Source organism: Anomaloglossus baeobatrachus, chromosome 4, assembly GCF_048569485.1.
Source record: "Anomaloglossus baeobatrachus isolate aAnoBae1 chromosome 4, aAnoBae1.hap1, whole genome shotgun sequence".
Classification (NCBI taxonomy): Eukaryota; Metazoa; Chordata; class Amphibia; order Anura; family Aromobatidae; genus Anomaloglossus; species Anomaloglossus baeobatrachus.
Genome location: NC_134356.1, coordinates 620,688,954 through 620,709,056, shown reverse-complemented (window position 1 = coordinate 620,709,056; position 20,103 = coordinate 620,688,954). Strand labels below are relative to the sequence as shown.

At 52.0% G+C, this 20,103-nt stretch overlaps 1 protein-coding gene across 1 annotated transcript in view; it reads right to left on the bottom strand.

The window, feature by feature from the left end:
* Window positions 1–15,098: 15,098 nt before the first annotated feature.
* MRPS24 (mitochondrial ribosomal protein S24) overlaps window positions 15,099–20,103 on the bottom strand; it is a 35,465-nt gene continuing 30,460 nt past the window's right edge. The window contains exon 4 of the mRNA XM_075342961.1: window positions 15,099–15,522. Coding sequence (XP_075199076.1) covers window positions 15,239–15,522 — 284 coding nt within the window. The 3' untranslated portion in view covers window positions 15,099–15,238. The remainder of the gene's footprint in view (window positions 15,523–20,103) is intronic.

Below are 20,103 nucleotides of genomic sequence, written 5' to 3'. Positions count from 1 at the left end.
CTAAGATCACTGTGGCTGAGCTCCAGAGATGCAGTAGGGAGGTGGGAGAAAGGTGACTTTGTGGTGCTATCACTGCAGCCCTCCACCAGTCGGGCCTTTATGGCAGAGTGGCCTGACAGAAGCCTCTCCTCAGTGCAAGACATGAAAGCCCGCATAGTTTGCAAAAAAAACACATGAAGGACTCCCAGACTATGAGAAATAAGATTCTCTGCTCTGATGAGACTAAGAACTTTTTGGTGATAATTCTAAGCGGTATGTGTGGAGAAAACCAGGCACTGCTCATCACCTGCCCAATGCAATCCCAACAGTGAAACATGGTGGTGGCAGCATCATGCTATGGGGGTGTTTTTCAGCTGCAGGGACAGGACGACTGGTTGTAATTGAAGGAAAGATGAATGCGGCCAAGTACAGAGATATCTTGGAAGAAAACCTCTTCCAGAGTGCTCTGAACCTCAGACTTGGCCGAAGGTTCACCTTACAACAACACAATGACCCTAAGCACACAGCTAAAATAGCAAAGGAGTGGCTTCAGAACTCTGACCAGGGCAGCACGGTGGCTCAGTGGTTAGTACTGTTGCTTTGCAGTGCTGGGGTCCTGGGTTCAAATCCCCACAAGGCCAATACCTGCAAAGACTCTGTATGTTCTCCCCATGTTTGCGTGGGTGTTCTCTGGTTTCCTCCCACACTTCAAAGACATACAGATAGGGACCTTAGATTGGCAACACTGTCCCCATTAGGGCTCACAATGTATGTAAAGCGCTGTGGAATTAATAGTGCTATATAAATTAATATTATATAGTCTTCTTGACTGATCAAGCCAGAGCCCAGACCTAAACCCAACTGAGCATCTCTGGAGAGACATGAAAATGGCTGTCCACCAGCGTTTACCATCCAACCTGACGGAACTGGAGAGGATCTGCAAGGAAGAATGGCAGAAGATCCCCCAAATCCAGGATCCCAAGAAGACTCATGGCTGTATGAGCTCAAAAGGAGGGTGCTTCCTCTTAATACAGAGCAAAGGGGCTGATTACTTGTGACCATGTGATATTTCAGTTTTTCTTGTTAGAATTTGTATTTTATTTTTTTTCTGATAAGATTGGGCGCAGAGTGTATATTAATGAGAAAATGAACTTTCTTTGTCGCTCTATTGGGAGACCCAGACAATTGGGTGTATAGCTACTGCCTCCGGAGGCCACACAAAGTATTACACTTAAAAGTGTAAGGCCCCTCCCCTTCTGCCTATACACCCCCCCGTGGGATCACGGGCTCCTCAGTTTTCATGCTTTGTGCGAAGGAGGCTGACATTCCACGCATAGCTCCACTGTTTAGTCAGCAGCAGCTGCTGACTATGTCGGATGGAAGAAAAGAGGGCCCATACTAGGGCCCCCAGCATGCTCCCTTCTCACCCCACTTTTGTCGGCGGTGTTTGTTAAGGTTGAGGTACCCATTGCGGGTACGGAGGCTGGAGCCCACATGCTGCTTTCCTTCCCCATCCCCTTAGGGCTCTGGGTGAAGTGGGATCTTATCGGTCTCCAGGCACAGGAGACCATGCTCCATCCACAGCCCCTGGGACGCTGCTGGACATGGAGCTGAGTATCTTCAGGGACATGGCCCTGCTACGATTAAGGTACTCTGTGTCCCCGTAGGGACAGCGCACAGACACACGACAGCACTGCTGGGTGTGTTAGTGCGCCAGGGACGGCGGCGCTGCCCGCACTGGTGCCATCGCACACTACAGCGTAGCTGGGTGTGTTAGACTATTGGGGGACTGCCGCGCTAACCGCCGCTGCCATTTTTATCAGGCGCGGCTGGGACTTGTGGTGCGCCGGGGACTTCCGCGCCGACCAGGGCTTATATGCCGGCCCGCGCTTCTCACTCGAGTCCCCGGCTTTTGCGGCCTAGTCTCACTTCGTTACCGCCCACAGGCCTGCCAGTCAGGGTAAGGGCGTGACGCTGCACAGCACGGCAGCGCTGAGAGCTGGAGCATGCTTTGCATACTCCACCCCTCTCACTGTACACAGTGTGAAACCGGATTCCCGCACTTTCTGGGGCACGCCCACGGCCTCCTCCTCTACACAGGACGCCGGCAGCCATTCATGTCAGTTTTTTCTGTGGCTGAGAAAAGAGACAAGTTTGGGAAGACCCTGGCAGGGATTCTGGTGGTCACACAACCGCTGTGAGCGGGCGGTAAGCAGCACCTGTGGTGCTGACCCCACTAGTGCCGAAGTGCACATATAGATATATGCTTGTACGCTATACATTGCACTATTCAGTCGCACTTTTGTATTTTGGCTATATACCCTCCTTGATTGTTCGGGGGAGATAACAGCATATCGTCTGTGAAAAACAAGGGTGCAGAAGCACAGGTTTTCTATGCAGCCTGTCCAGCATGTACGGCTATACTGCCGGCAGGTTCCACGGACCCCAATTGTATGCAATACACGGCCCTTGGGGAACTTACTCAGCCGGAGTCTCTGCTAATGGTCCAGGTGATAGGGACGGAGTTTGCAGTATTTACTTCAGACTTCTGAGACTATGGCTATGATACTAGAAGCCTTGCAGTCTGGCTATGATACTAGAAGCCTTGCAGTCCAGACCGGTCTCTCAGACCATGGGCACTGTTGTTTCATTGCCCCTGGTCCCCCCCCCCCCCAGTTGGTACCTGGAGTGTCTCAGGGATCCCGGGGTGAGGGGTCTGACTCGGACCGCAGTCCCAGACCCCCTAAGCGACCTCGCTGGGAGCATCCCTCGACATCACCGCATCATTCAGGGTCTCAGCATGGGGACTCTCTCTATGATGAGGCGGAGGTATCTGATCAGGATTCTGATCCTGAGAACGTTCTCTACCTGGATACACCTGATTGTGATACCGTAATGAACGATCTTACGGCGTCCATCAATCAAATGTTGGTTATTTCTCCCTCAGCTCCTACGCCTGAGGAGTCAGCTTCTCAGCAGGAGAAGTTCCGTTTCAGGTTCCCCAAGCGTACATTGAGTACGTTTCTGGATCACTCTGACTTCAGGGAGGCAGTCCAGAACAACCAGGCTTGTCCAGATATCGTTTTTTTCCAAACGCCTTAAGGACTCACGTTATCTCTTCCCTTTTGGTCAAGGGCTGGGTTCAGTGTTCCAATGTGGACCGCCTATCTCCAGCGGCTAAATCCTTAGTTGCAGTGGAAGATATGGCTTCACTCAAGGATGCCACTGACAGACAGATGGAGCTCTGGTTCAGATCCATCTATGAAGCTATTGCCGCGTCTTTTGCTCCAGATTTCGCAGCCGTCTGGGCGCTCCAAGCGGTCTCAGCGGCTCAAGCGCAAATTGAGGCAGTCACACGTATGTCTCCGTCGCAGGCTGCGTCTTTGACATCTCAAACGTCAGCGTTTGCGTCATACGCAATCAATGCTGTCCTGGACTCGGCGAGCCGGAAGGCGGTTGCGTCCGACAATTCAGTGGTAATACACAGAGCCTTGTGGTTGCGAGAAGGGAAGGCAGATTCTGCTTCCAAAAAGTGCCTAACCAGTTTGCCAATCTCTGGTTACCGCTTGTTTGGTGAGCGACTGGATGAAATCATCAAACAATCAAAAGGAAAAGGATACATCCTTTCCTCAGGCTAAACCGATCATACCCCAACAGAGGAGGGGACAGTCGAGGTTTCGGTCCTTGCGGGGCGCGGGCAGGTCCAATTCTCCTCGTCCAAAAGGCCTCAGAAGGATCAGAGGAATGCCGATTCACGGCCTAAATCACGGTTACAGGAGAGAGTTCTCCTCTCGTCCTCCGACTCGATTCTTCAGAACATCTCCGCCTCCCAAGAGAGCCGAGGCTCTCAGGCAGGCGGTGTGCATGCTGAAGGCAGATGGAGTGGTGGTCCCGGTTCCTTGTCAGCAACAGGGTCACGGTTTTTACTCCAACTTGTTTGTGGTCCCAAAAAATGGCGGGTCTTTCCGTCAGGGCAACAGACACGTCAAAACCAGGCGGTTCCGGAGGAATCCCTCCGCTCCGTCATCGTCTCAAGGTCCCAAGGAGATTCCTTCCATCGATCGATATCAAGGAGGCTTATCTCCACGTGCCGATCGCTCCAGAGCATCAGCGCTTCCTGCAGTTTAACATAGGAGACGAACACCTTCAGTTCGTGGCACTGCCTTTAGGCCTGGCAACAGTCCCGCGGGTTTTCTCCAAGGTCATGGCAACAGTAGTAGCGGTCCTCCACTCTCAGGGACACTCGGTGATTCCTTACCTGGACGTTCTGCTTGTCAAGGCACCCTCTCAAGGGGCATGCCAACACAGCCTCAACGCTACTCTACAGATTCTCCACTTCGGGTGGATCATCAATTTTCCAAAGTCAAATCTGACACCGGCACAATCGCTGACATATCTGGCCATGGAATTTCATACCCTATCGGCGATGGTGATACTTCCGCTGGACAAACAGCGGTCACTGCAGCAGGGTTGCACAATGTGACATCCTTAGCAAATGGGACAGGAAGTCGGCGTTTCTCGACAGAAACGTCTCCCTCCCTCAGGCAGCCAAAGATTCTCTTCGGTGATGGCTTCTTCCCACTTCATTGTCGAAGGGGAAATCCTTCCTACCTCCATCCTGGGCGGTGGTCACGACGGACGCGAGTCTGTCAGGGTGGGGAGCAGTTTTTTTCTCCACCACAGTGATCAGGGTACGTGGACTCAGCAAGAGTCCTCCCTTCAGATCAATGTTCTGGAGGTCAGGGCAGTGTGTCTGGAAGGCAAGCAGATCCGAATTCAGTCGGACAACTCTACAGCGGTGGCTTACATCAATCACCAAGGAGGAACACGCAGTCGGCAAGCCTTCCTGGAAGTCCGGCGGATTTTAATGTCGGTGGAAGCCACGGCCTCCACCATATCCGCAGTCCACACCCCGGGCGTAGAAAACTGGGAAGCAGACTTCTCAGTCGCCAGGGCATGGACGCAGGGGAATGGTCCCTTCACCCGGATGTGTTTCAGGAGATCTGTTACCGCTGGGGGATGCCGGACGTCGACCTAATGGCGTCTCAGCACATCAACAAGGTCCCGGCATTCATGGTACGGTCTCACGATCACAGAGCTCTGGCGGCAGACGCCTTTGTTCAGGATTGGTCGCAGTTTTCAACTCCCTTATGCATTCCCACCTCTGGCACTGTTGCCCAGAGTGTTACGCAAGATCAGGTCCGACTGCCGCCGCGCCATCCTCGTCGCTCCAGAATGGCCAACGAGGTCGTGGTACCCGGATCTGTGGCATCTCACGGTAGGCCAACCGTGGGCACTATCAGACCGACCAGACTTGCTGTCTCAAGATTCGTTTTTTCCATCTGATTTCTGCGACCCTCAACCTGATGGTGTGGCCATTGAGTCCTGGATCCTAGCATCTGCAGGGTTATCTCAAGACGTCATCATCACTATGAGACAGGCCAGAAAACACACATCTGCCAAGATCTACCACAGAACGTGGAAGATATTCTTATCTTGGTGCTCTGCTCAGGGAGTTTCTCCCTGGCCAATTGCCTTGCCTACTTTCTTTCCTTCCTACAATCCGGTTTGGAAAAAGGTTGTCGCTCGGCTCCCTTAAGAGACAAATCTCAGCGCTCTCTGTATTTTCTTCAGAAGCGCCTAGCAAGACTTCCTCAGGTACGCACGTTCCTGCAGGGGGTTTGCCGCTTAGTCCTTCCTTACAAACGACTGTTAGAACCCTGTGATTCGAACAGGGTGCTGATGGTTCTTCAGAAACCACCATTTGAGCCTATGAGGGATTTTTCTCTCACGCCTTTCGCAGAAAGTGGTTTTCCTAGGACCAGTCACTTCACTTCGGAGAGTGTCTGTCGGGGCAGCATTGTCGTGCGAAGTCCCCTTCCCGGTGTCTCACCAGGTCAAGGGGTTCTGCGTCCGGTTCCGGAATCTCTCCCCAAGGTGGTATCCCCCCCTTTTCATCTCAATCAGGGTATCCTCGTACCCTCTGTTTCTCTTCATCCAGTTCACCAATGTGAAAAGGATTTGCACTTGATTAGATCTGGTGAGAGCACTCAGACTCTACATCGATCGTACGGCGTCCCTGCGCTGCTCGGAAGCACTCTTTGTCCTTGTCGCTAGCCAGCGTAAAGGGTCGCAGGCTTCCAAATCAAGACTGGCTCGGTGGTTCAAGGAACCAATTCTCGAGCTTATCGTTCTGCGGGGCTTACGGTTCCCTCAGGGCTGAAGGTCCATTCTACCAGAGCGGTGGTTGCGTCCTGGGCTTGAGGCACCAGGCTACGGCTCAGCTTGTGTGTCAGGCGGCTACCTGGTCCAGCCTCCACACTTTCACGAGACACTGTCAGGTGCATACCTATGCTTCGGCGGATGCCAGCATAGGCAGACGAGTCCTTCAGGCGGCGGTTGCCCACCTGTAGAAAGGGGCCGTTTTTACGGCTCTATTACGAGGTAGTATTTTACCCACCCAGGGATTGCTTTTGGACATCCCAATTGTCTGGGTCTCCCAATAGAGCGACAAAGAAGAAGGGAATTTTGTTTACTTACCGTAAATTCCTTTTCTTCTAGCTCTAATTGGGAGACCCAGCACCCGCCCCTGTTTTTGTATAACACATGTTGTTCATGTTGAATGGTTTCATTTCTCTGATATTCCTTCGGATTGAATTTGCTTAAACCAGTTTATTGGCTTTCCTCCTTCTTGCTTTTGCACTAAAACTGATGAGCCCGTGATCCCACGGGGGGTGTATAGGCAGAAGGGGAGGGGCCTTACACTTTTAAGTGTAATACTTTGTGTGGCCTCCAGAGGCAGTAGCTATACACCCAATTGTCTGGGTCTCCCAATTAGAGCTAGAAGAAAAGGAATTTACGGTAAGTAAACAAAATTCCCTTCTTTTTTTTTGAATTTACCAAATGGCTGCAATGAAATAGTGAAAAATTTAAAGGGGTGTGAATACTTTCTGTATCCGCTGTCAATGAGAAGGGGGTTACGTAAAGAAACTAATATAGATCCTAAACCACCCTAAGACTGGTACAGAAGGGAGAGGGCCCTGACCTTTTTAGGTTTAGTTTACAGCACGGGTGGGCAAGTAATTTTCCCAAGGGGCCACGTGAGACAGTGACTGGTTTGGTGGCCCAACGAATAGGCTGAAATTCTGCTCAATATTAATATATAGTGTCAATTAATACTCTATTGAGCTGAATTATGCTGCCACCTTCCCTATGTATAGGATCAGCCCCCACAACATATAAAAACACTTACCTTACTCCTCTTCCCCGGCGCTGTGCTCTGAACTGCGGTGCACGGACTCCATACAGTAAATGCGATAGGAGGACCTCATCACTGACTGGTGGAGGTAAGCTTTCAACTGCTGGCTTTACCCGGCGCGTGTCATCTCAACACAGCACTGAACGTGCGAGCCATCACCTCCGCCCACACTAGTGTCATGCTGAGGAAGGGGAGAGCCAGGGAGTTGCCTGCCCACATTACACATGGTGAGAGAGGTCAGCAGTGGGCGGACATCACGTGACCTGAAGATGGCTACGCCTGTACGGAGGCTGCTAAACAAGAATGCTGCGGAGACCGTGTCACATGTTTCTCAACGCTGGCAGGAAACTAGCCAGGTCTTTCACCGCGAAGGAAAAACCATAGGAAGGGCAGTCTCCAGTCAAGGAGACCACCTATGCCAAACATGGTATCCATCCACAGACAGCTGTTTCAGGGTATTCCCCCCCAAGTAAGTGGTCTCTATCTACTTACCTACCCCAATGTAGCCCAATAGGGTAATAATGAAAAAACCTCAAAAGAAGCCGGATAACTCCTTTAAGCAACTGTGCTCCAGGACTTGGGAGGTGCTCATAGTCCACCAGACAGGCTAGGCTGGTACAAAGCTGAAAAGGATTGAGGAAAATGGACCCAGCACTGAAATCCATAGGTTAAAAATCAAAAAACTTTAGTGGACAACTAAACTCTTCAACGGGATCCATAAGGAGAGAGGACACACATAAGAGCACCTTACGTGTTTCGGACGTAAAATAAAAATCACCTATGATTAAGGACTTGTTTTTACTTTACGTCCGAAACACATAAGGTACTCTTTTATGCATGTCCTCTCACCTTATGGATCCCATTGAAGATTTTAGTTGTCCAATAAAGTTTTTTTTATTTTTAACCTATGTATTTCAGTGCTGGGTCCATATTCCTCAATCCTCTGTATGGGGTCCCTTTGTTTACCTCAGTAAAGTTGATGGCCCAGTTTGGTGAAAATCTGATTAAGGCCGGAGCCACACGGGGATTACTGCGATCCCCTCGCATGTCACTCTGCTCACGCTGGCAGTACAGCAGAGCCAAGTGTCATGTGAGTGTTCCTGCGACTGAGTTCCAACCGTGCGAGCGGACCTCAGCTGCGGGGGGAGGGCCGGCACTGAGGAGGGGAGGGAGGGATTTCTCTCCCTCTCTCCTCCGTAGCTGGCTATTGCCATTCTCGCTGTACACCGGTGTACTGCGAGTGCAGTGCGATTTTTCTCTCACCCCATAGACTTGAATGGGTGCGAGAGAAAGAGTCTCGCATTGCACCCGCAGCATGCTGCGATTGTTTTCTCGGTCTGATTAGGGCTGAGAAAATAATGGCTCATGTGTGCTGACACACAGGCTAATATTGGTCCGAGTGGAATGTGTTTTATTTATCGCACTCCACTCACACCGATTTTCATGCCGTGTGGCTTAGGCCTTACTTTTTTAGATAGAGTGCTAAGCGGGGAGCAGTGCGCAGCTAACTTATGACCACAAGGTTGAACTGATCAGTATGAAACCAGTTGACACTATGGCATAAAAGTGACATCATTGTGAGCTTTTGCAATGCGCCCCAAGTCACCATACAGATACCACAAAGCGGTGACGCTGTCTCCATGCTGTGGAGCTGTTTTGATATGGTGAATTAATTGAGGTGCAGAAAGACCTGACAATTCCTCCTCTCAGTGGCTTCTCCCCTCTGCAATCTGTCCTGGCCGGTGAAGCCGAGCGGCCCTCGTTGAGTGCTGACTGGGATGGAGTGCACACTTCAGCTTCCCTGCACATACCACAGTAATAATTGCTGTTAGTCTGACCAGTACAGTACGGAGTGCGCCACACTCTAAAACCCTGCAATTCACGTTTTTTTGTTTTTTTTTTTTATACATAATTTGCACTTTTCCTATCGTCAGATGACTTAGGCTGGTACGTCGCACATCTGAACCCATGAGTTTATGGATTTTTCAGCCATTAAGTCTGCAGAGATGGTTTTATACTGGGTTTGTAATTGGTCATATAAAAGCAAACCTGTTTTACAGGACGGGAGGTTTTTCTGCCTCTGCAGACCTTTGTGCGCCAAGTTAATGGGGTTTCTAAGATTAGACATAATACAACAGTCTGCCCCTTGGGCATTGTACCAGTGTATTGTATATCCTGGAGGAGACCTCCGAACTGCAAATTCTAATCACTTACACGATGGTTTCAATAAAAAAATGGAAATGGATTAGATTAAAATGGAATCTGTCACCAGCTTTTTGCTACCTCATCTGAGAGCAGCATGATGTTGGCAAAGAGATCCTGAATCCAATTATGTATCGCTTAGATTACTGGGTGCAGCCGTTCTGACAAGAGCTTTTAGACTTAGCAATGCAACAGAGCGGAGCGATCTGCTTCTGTCCACATCAGGGTCTCTATATGCAAAGTCTATCTATCTATATATATATATATATATATATATATATATATATATATATATATATAATTGCCTTATTCTGTCTGTCTGTCTGTCATGCTCCAAAATTGTGTCCTTACGGTGACACAAAGCTGATTGGCCGCTGGGCTCGCCATGGCCCCGCCCCCCCCCCCCACGGATTGGCCGCTCGCCCAGGCTGCGCCCCCACACGGATTGGCCAGCCGCTCGCCCAGGCTCCGCCCCCCCCACAGATTGGCCTCTCGCCCCGGCACCCTGCAGGCATTGGCAATTCGGCCACGCCCCGCCCCCCTCACGCAATGCACGCTAGCTCTGGCCCCGCCCCCTCCCTCCCCCCGCGCATTCCCCGAACTGACACGGCTGTCACGGAGGTGAGTACTGTACTCGCCGCCCCCCCTCCCCCCCCCCCGCGCATTCCCCGAACTGACACGGCTGTCACGGAGGTGAGTACTGTACTCCCCCCCCACCCCCCCGGCCCCCGCTCGCACGGGAGTGGTGTGGATACGTTGGTAACCATGCTCGCATGGTTACAAGCACATCAAGGTCCTGCTGCGGCGGAAGATCCACACGCACACACATAACAGCACACACACAAACATACACACACATCAGATCACACACACACCTCACACACACACCTCACACACACACCTCACACACACACCTCACACACACACCTCACACACACACCTCACATTGCATCCACACACATCGCATCCACACACTCACAGCATCCGGCGATATCGCTTGCTTCTCGGCCTCGATACTGTGCTGTTGTGACCTTCCAGGACCTGACGGAGGATCACATGGCCAGAGGCATGTGGTATCTCCGGATGTTGTGAGTGTGAGCGCGTATGTGCGATATCGTCAGTGTCTGTGTGTGTGAGTGGATGCGATCGGGTGTGTGTGAGTGGATGCGATCGGGTGTGTGTGAGTGGATGCGATCGGGTGTGTGTGAGTGGATGCGATCGGGTGTGTGAGTGTCGGCAGAGGAGCACGGCGTGCTGGAGGAGGCTGGGAGCAGAGAGGCTGATCATGGGGAAGGCTGGGAGGGGGAGGCTGATGCTGGGGGAGACTGGGAGGGGAAGGCTGATGCTGAAGGAGGCTGGGAGGGGGAGGCTGGGAGGAAGGAGGCTGGGAGGAGAGAGGCTGATCCTGGGGAAGGCTGGGAAGGGGAGGCTGATGCTGAGGGAGGCTGGAAGGAGAGAGGCTGATGCTGGGGGAGGCTGAAAGGAGAGAGGCTGAGGCTGGGAGGAGAGAGGCTGATGCTGGGGAAGGCTGATGCTGAGGGAGGCTGGGAGGGGAAAGCTGATGCTGGGGAAGGCTGGGAGGACGGAGGCTGGGAGGAGAGAGGCTGATCCTGGGGAAGGCTGGGAGAGGGAGGCTGATGCTGGGGGAGGCTGGAAGGAGAGAGGCTGATGCTGGGGGAGGCTGGAAGAAGAGAGGCTGATGCTGGGGGAGGCTGATGCTGGGGGAGGCTGGGAGGAGAGAGGCTGATGCTGGGGAAGGCTGGGAAGAGAGGCTGATGCTGGGAGGAGAGAGGCTGATGCTGGGATGAGAGAGGCTGATGCTGGGAGGAGAGAGGCTGATGCTGGGGGAGGCTGGGAGGGGGAGGCTGATGCTGGGGGAGGCTGGGACGAGGGAGGCTGATGCTGGTGGAGGCTGATGCTTGGGGAGGCTGATGCTGGGGGAGGCTGGAAGGAGAGAGGCTGATGCTGGTGGAGGCTGATGCTTGGGGAGGCTGATGCTGGGGGAGACTGGGAGGGGAAGGCTGATGCTGAGGGAGGCTGGGAGGGGGAGGCTGGGAGGAAGGAGGCTGGGAGGAGAGAGGCTGATCCTGGGGAAGGCTGGGAACGGGAGGCTGATGCTGAGGGAGGCTGGAAGGAGAGAGGCTGATGCTGGGGGAGGCTGGAAGGAGAGAGGCTGATGCTGGTGGAGGCTGATGCTTGGGGAGGCTGATGCTGGGGGAGACTGGGAGCGGAAGGCTGATGCTGAGGGAGGCTGGGAGGGGGAGGCTGGGAGGAAGGAGGCTGGGAGGAGAGAGGCTGATCCTGGGGAAGGCTGGGAAGGGGAGGCTGATGCTGAGGGAGGCTGGAAGGAGAGAGGCTGATGCTGGGGGAGGCTGGAAGGAGAGAGGCTGAGGCTGGGAGGAGAGAGGCTGATGCTGGGGAAGGCTGATGCTGAGGGAGGCTGGGAGGGGAAAGCTGATGCTGGGGAAGGCTGGGAGGACGGAGGCTGGGAGGAGAGAGGCTGATCCTGGGGAAGGCTGGGAGAGGGAGGCTGATGCTGGAGGAGGCTGGAAGGAGAGAGGCTGATGCTGGCAGAGGCTGATGCTGGGGGAGGCTGGAAGGAGAGAGGCTGATGCTGGTGGAGGCTGATGCTTGGGGAGGCTGGGAGAGGGAGGCTGATGCTGAGGGAGGCTGGGAGGAGGGAGGCTGGGAGAGGTAGGCTGAGAGAAGAGAGGCTGATGCTGGGGGAGGCTGATGCTGGGGGAGGCTGGGAGAGGGAGGCTGATGCTGGGGGAGGGTGGGAGGAGGGAGGCTGGGAGGAGAGAGGCTGAGGCTGGGGAAGGCTGGGAGGAGAGAGGCTGATGCTGGGGACAGAGGAGAGGCTGATGCTGGGAGGAGAGAGGCTGATGCTGGGAGGAGAGAGGCTGATGCTGGGAGGAGAGAGGCTGATGCTGGGGGCAGAGAAGCTGATGCTGGGGGCAGAGAAGCTGATGCTGGGGGCAGAGAAGCTGATGCTGGGGGCAGAGAGGCTGATGCTGGTGCAGCATGGGGGATGGAGCACGATGGGGGGGTGCGCAGCATCGGGGATGGAGCATGATGGGGGGGTGCGCAGCATCGGGGATGGAGCACGATGGGCAGTGCGCAGTATGGCGGATGGAGCACGTTTGGGAGTGCGCAGCATGGCGGATGGAGCACGTTTGGGAGTGCGCAGCATGGCGGATGGAGCACGTTTGGGAGTGCGCAGCATGGGAGATGGAGCACGATGGGGGGTGCGCAGCATAGGGGATGGAGCACGATGGGGAGTGCGCTGCATGGGGGATGGAGCACGATGGGGAGTGCGCTGCATGGGGGATGGAGCACGTTTGGGAGTGCGCACCTCCCCCCAACACACACACACACACACACACACACGCGCGCGCGCACTGCACAACACACCACACACACACACTGGGAACCACAAACAACTGCCCTACACAGACACCCACACACACAGACAACGCTGCACACACACAACACCCAACACACAAACACCGCGGCACACACAAATATACGCACATACCGCACAACACACACATTGCACAAAACATACCTCCCCCCAAAACACACCACACACACACAAACCGCGCAACACACACACAACGCTACAGACACACAGCGCTCCACAAACAACGCAACACACATACAACACCGCTCTCATCCCCCGTCACACCCAGACAACACCCAGAACATGTACAGCCCCTACACAAACACTTGGTAACTACACACAACAACATATATATAATATATATATATATATATATTATATATATATATATATTATATATATATATAACAAAAATCATACATGAACTACACAATACGTAAATTCTAGAATACCCGATGCGTAGAATCGGGCCACCTTCTAGTATACCATAAGCTGCTAATCACAGCAGGGGGCATGCCAGACTAAAGGCCCAGTCACACACAACGACTTACCAGCGATCCCGAAAACGATGCGACCTAATAGGGATCGCTGGCAAGTCGCTGGGAGGTCGCAGGTGAGATGTCACACAGTCAGATCTTACCAGCGATGCAGGAACAATACAGGGCGCAGTAGCGACCTGTATAACGATCTCAGCAGTCACTGTGACCCTGTCACACAGTGTCAAACACAGCGATGGGTCCTGCCCAGGAGGACATCGCCTTTGAAGAAAATGGCCTGGACCATTCTGCAACGACTAGAGATCTCACAGCAGGGGCCTGATCGCTGGTAGGTGTCACACATAACAAGATCACTAACGGGATCGCTACTGCGTCACGGAAACCATGACTCAGCTGCGATCTCGCTATGTGTGACGATACCAGTAATAATAATCTTCTGTAGTTAAAACAAACATAGTAGGTAAACAACAGCACCCAGTGTGATAAGATACACATGGCTGAAATCCCAGTTAACCCCTGCAGCATGCTGTCTTCACATTATATAGCAAAAAAAAAAAAACAACCTGCTGACAGATTCCCAAGGGTGCAAGGCAGATGCAAAAGCCTCATTGTAGACATATAGGGCACAACCAGTTATTAGCCAAACTGCTGCAGAGGCTGCTGTTATGATCTGGTAACTGTGGACGATCTCAAAAAATCCCATTAATCAAGAAAAAACAAAAACCACAAGAGTAGTTGGAAACTGAGCTGACCGCCATCCCCTATCAGACAACACTAGAAGTAGCAGTGGGATGTTCCTAACACGCCTAGACACCTCGTCACTGCTGGAGAAACTTGCTACACTTCAAAGATATACATGAGGAATCCTTACTTGCCTCGGAGCAGTCCCCAACATGCAACAACGGTGATGTATGAAATCACAATACACAGATAAAAATATAGATTAGCAAAGGTGAGGCCTGATTTACTAGATATGACAGGACAGGTCAAATAACTGATTGCGGCCAGCAGAAAACCCAGCAAAAAATACCAAACTCCTGATGGTATTTTTTCTCCTAAGACCACACGGTCTCTCCCCCACTATATCAGGTACTCTTGTGGCAGACACTTTAGACACAACTGCAGATATAATGGGAAGGAACAAAATCACAGAACAAATAATATTCAAGTGCAAATAATCCAAACATGAACAAGGAGCAATCTCCATTTCTTGCTGGAGGAACTGCCCTGCTCACAGAAGAAGAAAGACAGATCCTCACATACAAGAAACCAAACACAGAACCAAATGGAATAAACAGAAACAACCTTAATTGCAATTTCAGCAATTAATCACAGAATCTAGCAAACGTATCTGGAGTAGATTCAGGCACAGAAGAAATGGGAGAAACTGAATGGAAAAGTCCCAGACATCTTCAGAAGCAGGCAGGAAGCATCATCACAGGTGGCCGCCAGACAGAAAATGCTCTCCTAAATACACTAGACTGATTTGCAATAGGATTTCCTGGATTCCCAATTAACTCCAACACATGTCTGGGTCACAGATTCAGACTCAGCTTCATTACCATTCCTGGCCACCAGAGGGAGCTCCACTCCAGCACCCACTCGGATAACATTCACAACAGGCTGCTCTTCAGATACAGAAATCTGTACAACTGTTGGCTTATATGAATGTTATATTGGAAAGCTAAGTAAGGTAATGGACTACAAACACCATAAGAATCCCACTTGTATGTGACTACTGAAGCCCAGCAGTTGCATCTTTACTTGTATATACAACTTTATTCACTATTATACAAAAGTAAACCCAGTGTGACTTGTCAAGACAAACACTACAGAGCGGTCCCGATGCACGGCGAGTGCCGGCGGTGCTCCGGTCACAGGCGCAGGACCCTCCGGGCCTCACAGGTATTTATAAATGACTTTCTCCTCCACAGTTTGCAGCTCCAGCTTCACAGGACATTTGTACAGGTAGGACAGCAATTCTTCAGTGTAGCCGGTTAGAAAGTAAAACTTCTGAGCCGGCAACTTGCGTATCAGTATGGCACATATCACAATGAGGTTGGCACGGCGCTTGATCACGACTTCATTGGCCAGGCAGCCATGGAACGTGCCATACATAAATCTGCGGATGTAGACGTCCTCTATGGTGCGCTCTGCTGCGCCATCTTCGCCATCTAGGTTACCTAAAGGAGAAGCGGTAAGAAGAAACCATGAGCGCCAAATAGATGTTCTATACAAAGACTTGAGATCAAGTCATTCGCAGACAATCTGCACATCACTTGGTGTCCTTCCTTGTCTGCCACTATGAATCCCTGGTACAACAGAGAAGCCGCCTGTTTCGTTCACAGTAAACATGCCATTGGGCAATGCATGGTGCTGAAGTGAGGGGAAAGAAAGTGCCAACACCTACAGTGCTGACAGGATTCTGACCTGCCACTGAGAGTGGATGGTAAGTTAAGCTGGGGTCACACATAATGACAACGACGTTGCTGCAACGTCACCATATTCTGTGACGTAGCAGCGACCATAGATGATCGTTAGTAAGCTGTCAAACATGTTATAAAAAGCAGCGACGGAGCAGCGATCATAGCGACGTCGACGGTCGTTGTGTGGTTTCAGACGTAGCGTAGCGTCCCTGCTGCGGTGTCAAACACAAGGATTATCAGCTTATCAGCATGGCGCAGCGGGATAGCAGCGATCAAAAAATGACCTGGAGCATTCAGGAGCGAGCAACGATTTCGCAGCAGGGGTCTGATCGTTGTTATGTGTCACACATAGCGACGTCGCTGTTGAGGTCGCTGCAACGTCACAGAATATGGTGACGTTGCAGCGACGTCGTTGTCGTTATGTGTGACACCAGCTTTAGAAATGACATTTTTACAATGCACAAAGGGCTATTGTGTGATCTTAAATGGCCGGTCCTTCTGTGTCCACCGCCTATTAGTCTCTTTTACAGAGCAGTGTAGAGGTGTGTGCAGAAACTCAAAATCCAAGATGTCACCCACCCCCCCCTGTGCTGGTGCCACCTCTTCACCTACATACGGGCTGCGTTTTACATCAACACTTCCAGCGCTTAGCAGAGGGGCTGAGCCAGCAAAAGGGAAAGTGGAGGCAGCCAGAGCCTAGTAGAGGGGGCAGCGCCAACACAAGAAGAGAGTGCCATATCTACCGTGTTTTTCCAAAAATAAGACACTGTCTTATATTTTTTTTTGCCCCCCAAAAAAGCACTAGGGCTTACTTTTGCAGGAGGTCTTATTCTTGGAGAAACACAGTTGGGGGTAAGTTTACCCCCCAAAAAAGCAGACCCCCCCCCCACTTCCCAGGAGACTCATACTCACCAGACCAGGACGTCTGTGTGGTTCCAAGGTCCTCCTGTGATCTCCGGTCGGTGCTGCACGCCGTCCTACCCTGCTGCTAGCTGACACACACACACAAGATCCCAGACACACACAGCAGATCACTCACACACACAGCAGATCGCAGGCACACACAGCAGATTGCAGGCACACACAGCAGATCACTCACACACACACAGCTGATTGCAGATATACACAGCAGATCACACAGCCGATCGCAGGCACACACACACACACACACACACACACACACACAGCAGATCACACACACACACACACACACACACAGCAGATCACAGGCACACGTGCACACACACACACAGCAGATCACACACACAGCCAATCGCAGGCACACACAGCCGATCACAGATACACACAGCCAATCGCAGGCACACACACACACACACACACACACACACACACACATCACATCACATCACATCCAGCACTTACGGCAGCAGGGAATGAGAGCAAGTCACGTGTCCGGCCGCAGGTCCTGTTTGTTGCGCTCCACTGCACTGCCTCTCAGGATTCTCCTGACGAGAAGAGATCGGTGTCGCTGGATGAGGCGAGTGTGTATGCGATCTGATGTGTGTGTGATCCGGTTTGTGTGTGCGATCTGACTGTGTGTCCAATCCAATGTGTGTGTGTGTGTGTGTGTGTGTGTGAGCTGGTGTGTGTGGGTGTGTGATCACTGCAGGTCCTGCCGCTCAGTGTCGGGTGAGTGTAATTGCCGGGTGCCGCTGTCTATAATGAAGTGTCCTGCAGTATCTGTAACTTTTTTAGCTGCACGGACACTTCATTATAGATCCGCGACTAGGGCTTATTTTCGGGGGAGGGCTTATATTTAAGCCTTTCTCCGAAAATGCTGAAAATCCCTGCTAGGGCTTATTTTTGGAAAAACACGGTAAAATTGATGAGACACAGTCAGCAGGCACTTAATTAGGGGAGTGATATAAGCACAGGGAGCAGGTTCCATCTTTGACTCTTTAAATCAGCTCGGAGGGCACCAGTACTTAGGATAGAGTCCAGCAAGAGGGAGCAGGTTCCATTTTTGATTTAGAGCAGATGCAGCCAATACTTCACATAGGGAGCATTCTACCTTAAATTCAAAAGGTCCGGGACAGCCGTCGCGTACCCCCCACTGCCCAGGGACAGCCGTCGCGTACCCCCCACTGCCCAGGGACAGCCGTCGCGTACCCCCCACTGCCCAGGGACAGCCGTCGCGTACCCCCCACTGCCCAGGGACAGCCGTCGCGTACCCCCCACTGCCCAGGGACAGCCGTCGCGTACCCCCCACTGCCCAGGGACAGCTGTCGCGTACCCCCCACTGCCCAGGGACAGCCGTCGCGTACCCCCCACTGCCCAGGGACAGCCGTCTCGTACCCCCCACTGCCCAGGGACAGCCGTCGCGTACTCCCCACTGCCCAGAGACAGCCGTCGCGTACCCCCCACTGCCCAGGGACAGCCGTCGCGTACCCCCACTGCCCAGGGACAGCCGTCGCGTACTCCCACTGCCCAGGGACAGCCGTCGCGTACCCCCACTGCCCAGAGACTGCCGTCGCGTACCCCCACTGCCCAGGGACTGCTGTTGCGTTCTGATCTGCGATGCTGATACAACTGAAAGTGCGATCCTCAGCGGGGGGCCCTTCCCCCTGCACTGGCACTCGGCCTCTCTGACTCATGGGCTCCATAGTGGCCATGTGGCTGCCGCCATTGGCGGTACGCCACCCTGCCGTCAGCAAGTGGGCCCCCTCAGCGGTGATGTGCTGGGTGCTAACGCTGGCCCTGCGCACGCCTCATAAGGAATATAATGCCAGGTTATACTTACTACCATGAATTTAAACCCCCCAAAAAACGCTGGAAAACCTGCTGCAGATTACAGAAACAGGGGCTTCATAACTATGGTATTCACAAGTCACTTTGTAACGCAACAATCACATAAAAGCTCAAACACTATTCTAAATAAAAGGTGTTAAAATGGCAAAAACCAGCAGATCAGCTTAGGAAAGATGGTTTCTCGAGACTAATATGTACGGTGAGAGTATGGCCACAAGGTGGCGCTGCGCTGCCCATGAATGACATTTACTGCAGTACAAACAACAATAAAAAGCCATAGTGGAAAACAAAAACCTGATAAATCCAATTACTGCTCACCTCTGGGGAGAGAAAAAATGTTTTTCAGAGGTCTTCCATTTATAAATCATAGTTATAGAGCAGCTGAAGGCAGAAAGAGGAGTAAGAAATCTGTGACGGTTGTGTGTGCTACTGGATAGAGCTACTTGTTAAAACTACAAGGAGCGAGAGGAAAAAAAAATGATTCTGGGATAAGAGAGGCTTCGTATGTATATCTCCACAATGCTGAAAGGGGAGACTGCATCTACAGACTCAGGGAGGGCTCTCTGCAATTCTGACAGGGGACGCAGTATCTACAGACTCAGGGAGGGCTCTCAACAATGCTGACAGGGGACAATGTATCTACAGACTCAGGGAGGGCTCTCAGCAATGCTGACAGGGGACACAGTATCTACAGACTCAGGGAGGGCTCTCAGCAATGCTGACAGGGGACAATGTATCTACAGACTCAGGGAGGGCTCTCCACAATGCTGACAGGGGACGCAGTATCTACAGACTCAGGGAGGGCTCTCAGCAATGCTGACAGGGGACGCAGTATCTACAGACTCAGGGAGGGCTCTCTGCAATGCTGACAGGGGACGCAGTATCTACAGACTCAGGGAGGGCTCTCAGCAATGCTGACAGGGGACAATGTATCTACAGACTCAGGGAGGGCTCTCCACAATGCTGACAGGGGACACAGTATCTACAGACTCAGGGAGGGATCTTTGCAATGCTGACAGGGGACGCAGTATCTACAGACTCAGGGAGGGCTCTCAGCAATGCTGACAGGGGACAATGTATCTACAGACTCAGGGAGGGCTCTCCACAATGCTGACAGGGGAGACAGTATCTACAGACTCAGGGAGGGCTCATATGATATCACATTGTATGAAAAGGAAATAAATGCAGGATAGAAGCTGTGCTGATATACGAGCAGTGAAGACAACAGCACCCTGGATACACAGAGGCTTCACATCCAGCCTATATTACTGGAAGAGACACTCACACAAGAGAACAAGCTTAAACTCTAATCAAGCTGGAAACTGCGCATCAGAGGGTCAAAGAATGAAAGAAGATTGTAGACTGAAACATAGCTCAATTTTATTTGCTAAAGGTAACTAATAACAAATGTAAAATGACATAAGGTGTCCATAGCTTTTCAGAAAATGTCATCAATATTAAAGAGTCCTAAAACCCGGGGAGTCTGGCTGCGCTTTTGAGCTGCTGCACAGCCTAAGAGCTCCCATCAATCTCGCTCTGGGAGCATAGAAAGGGCTCAACACCCAAAAA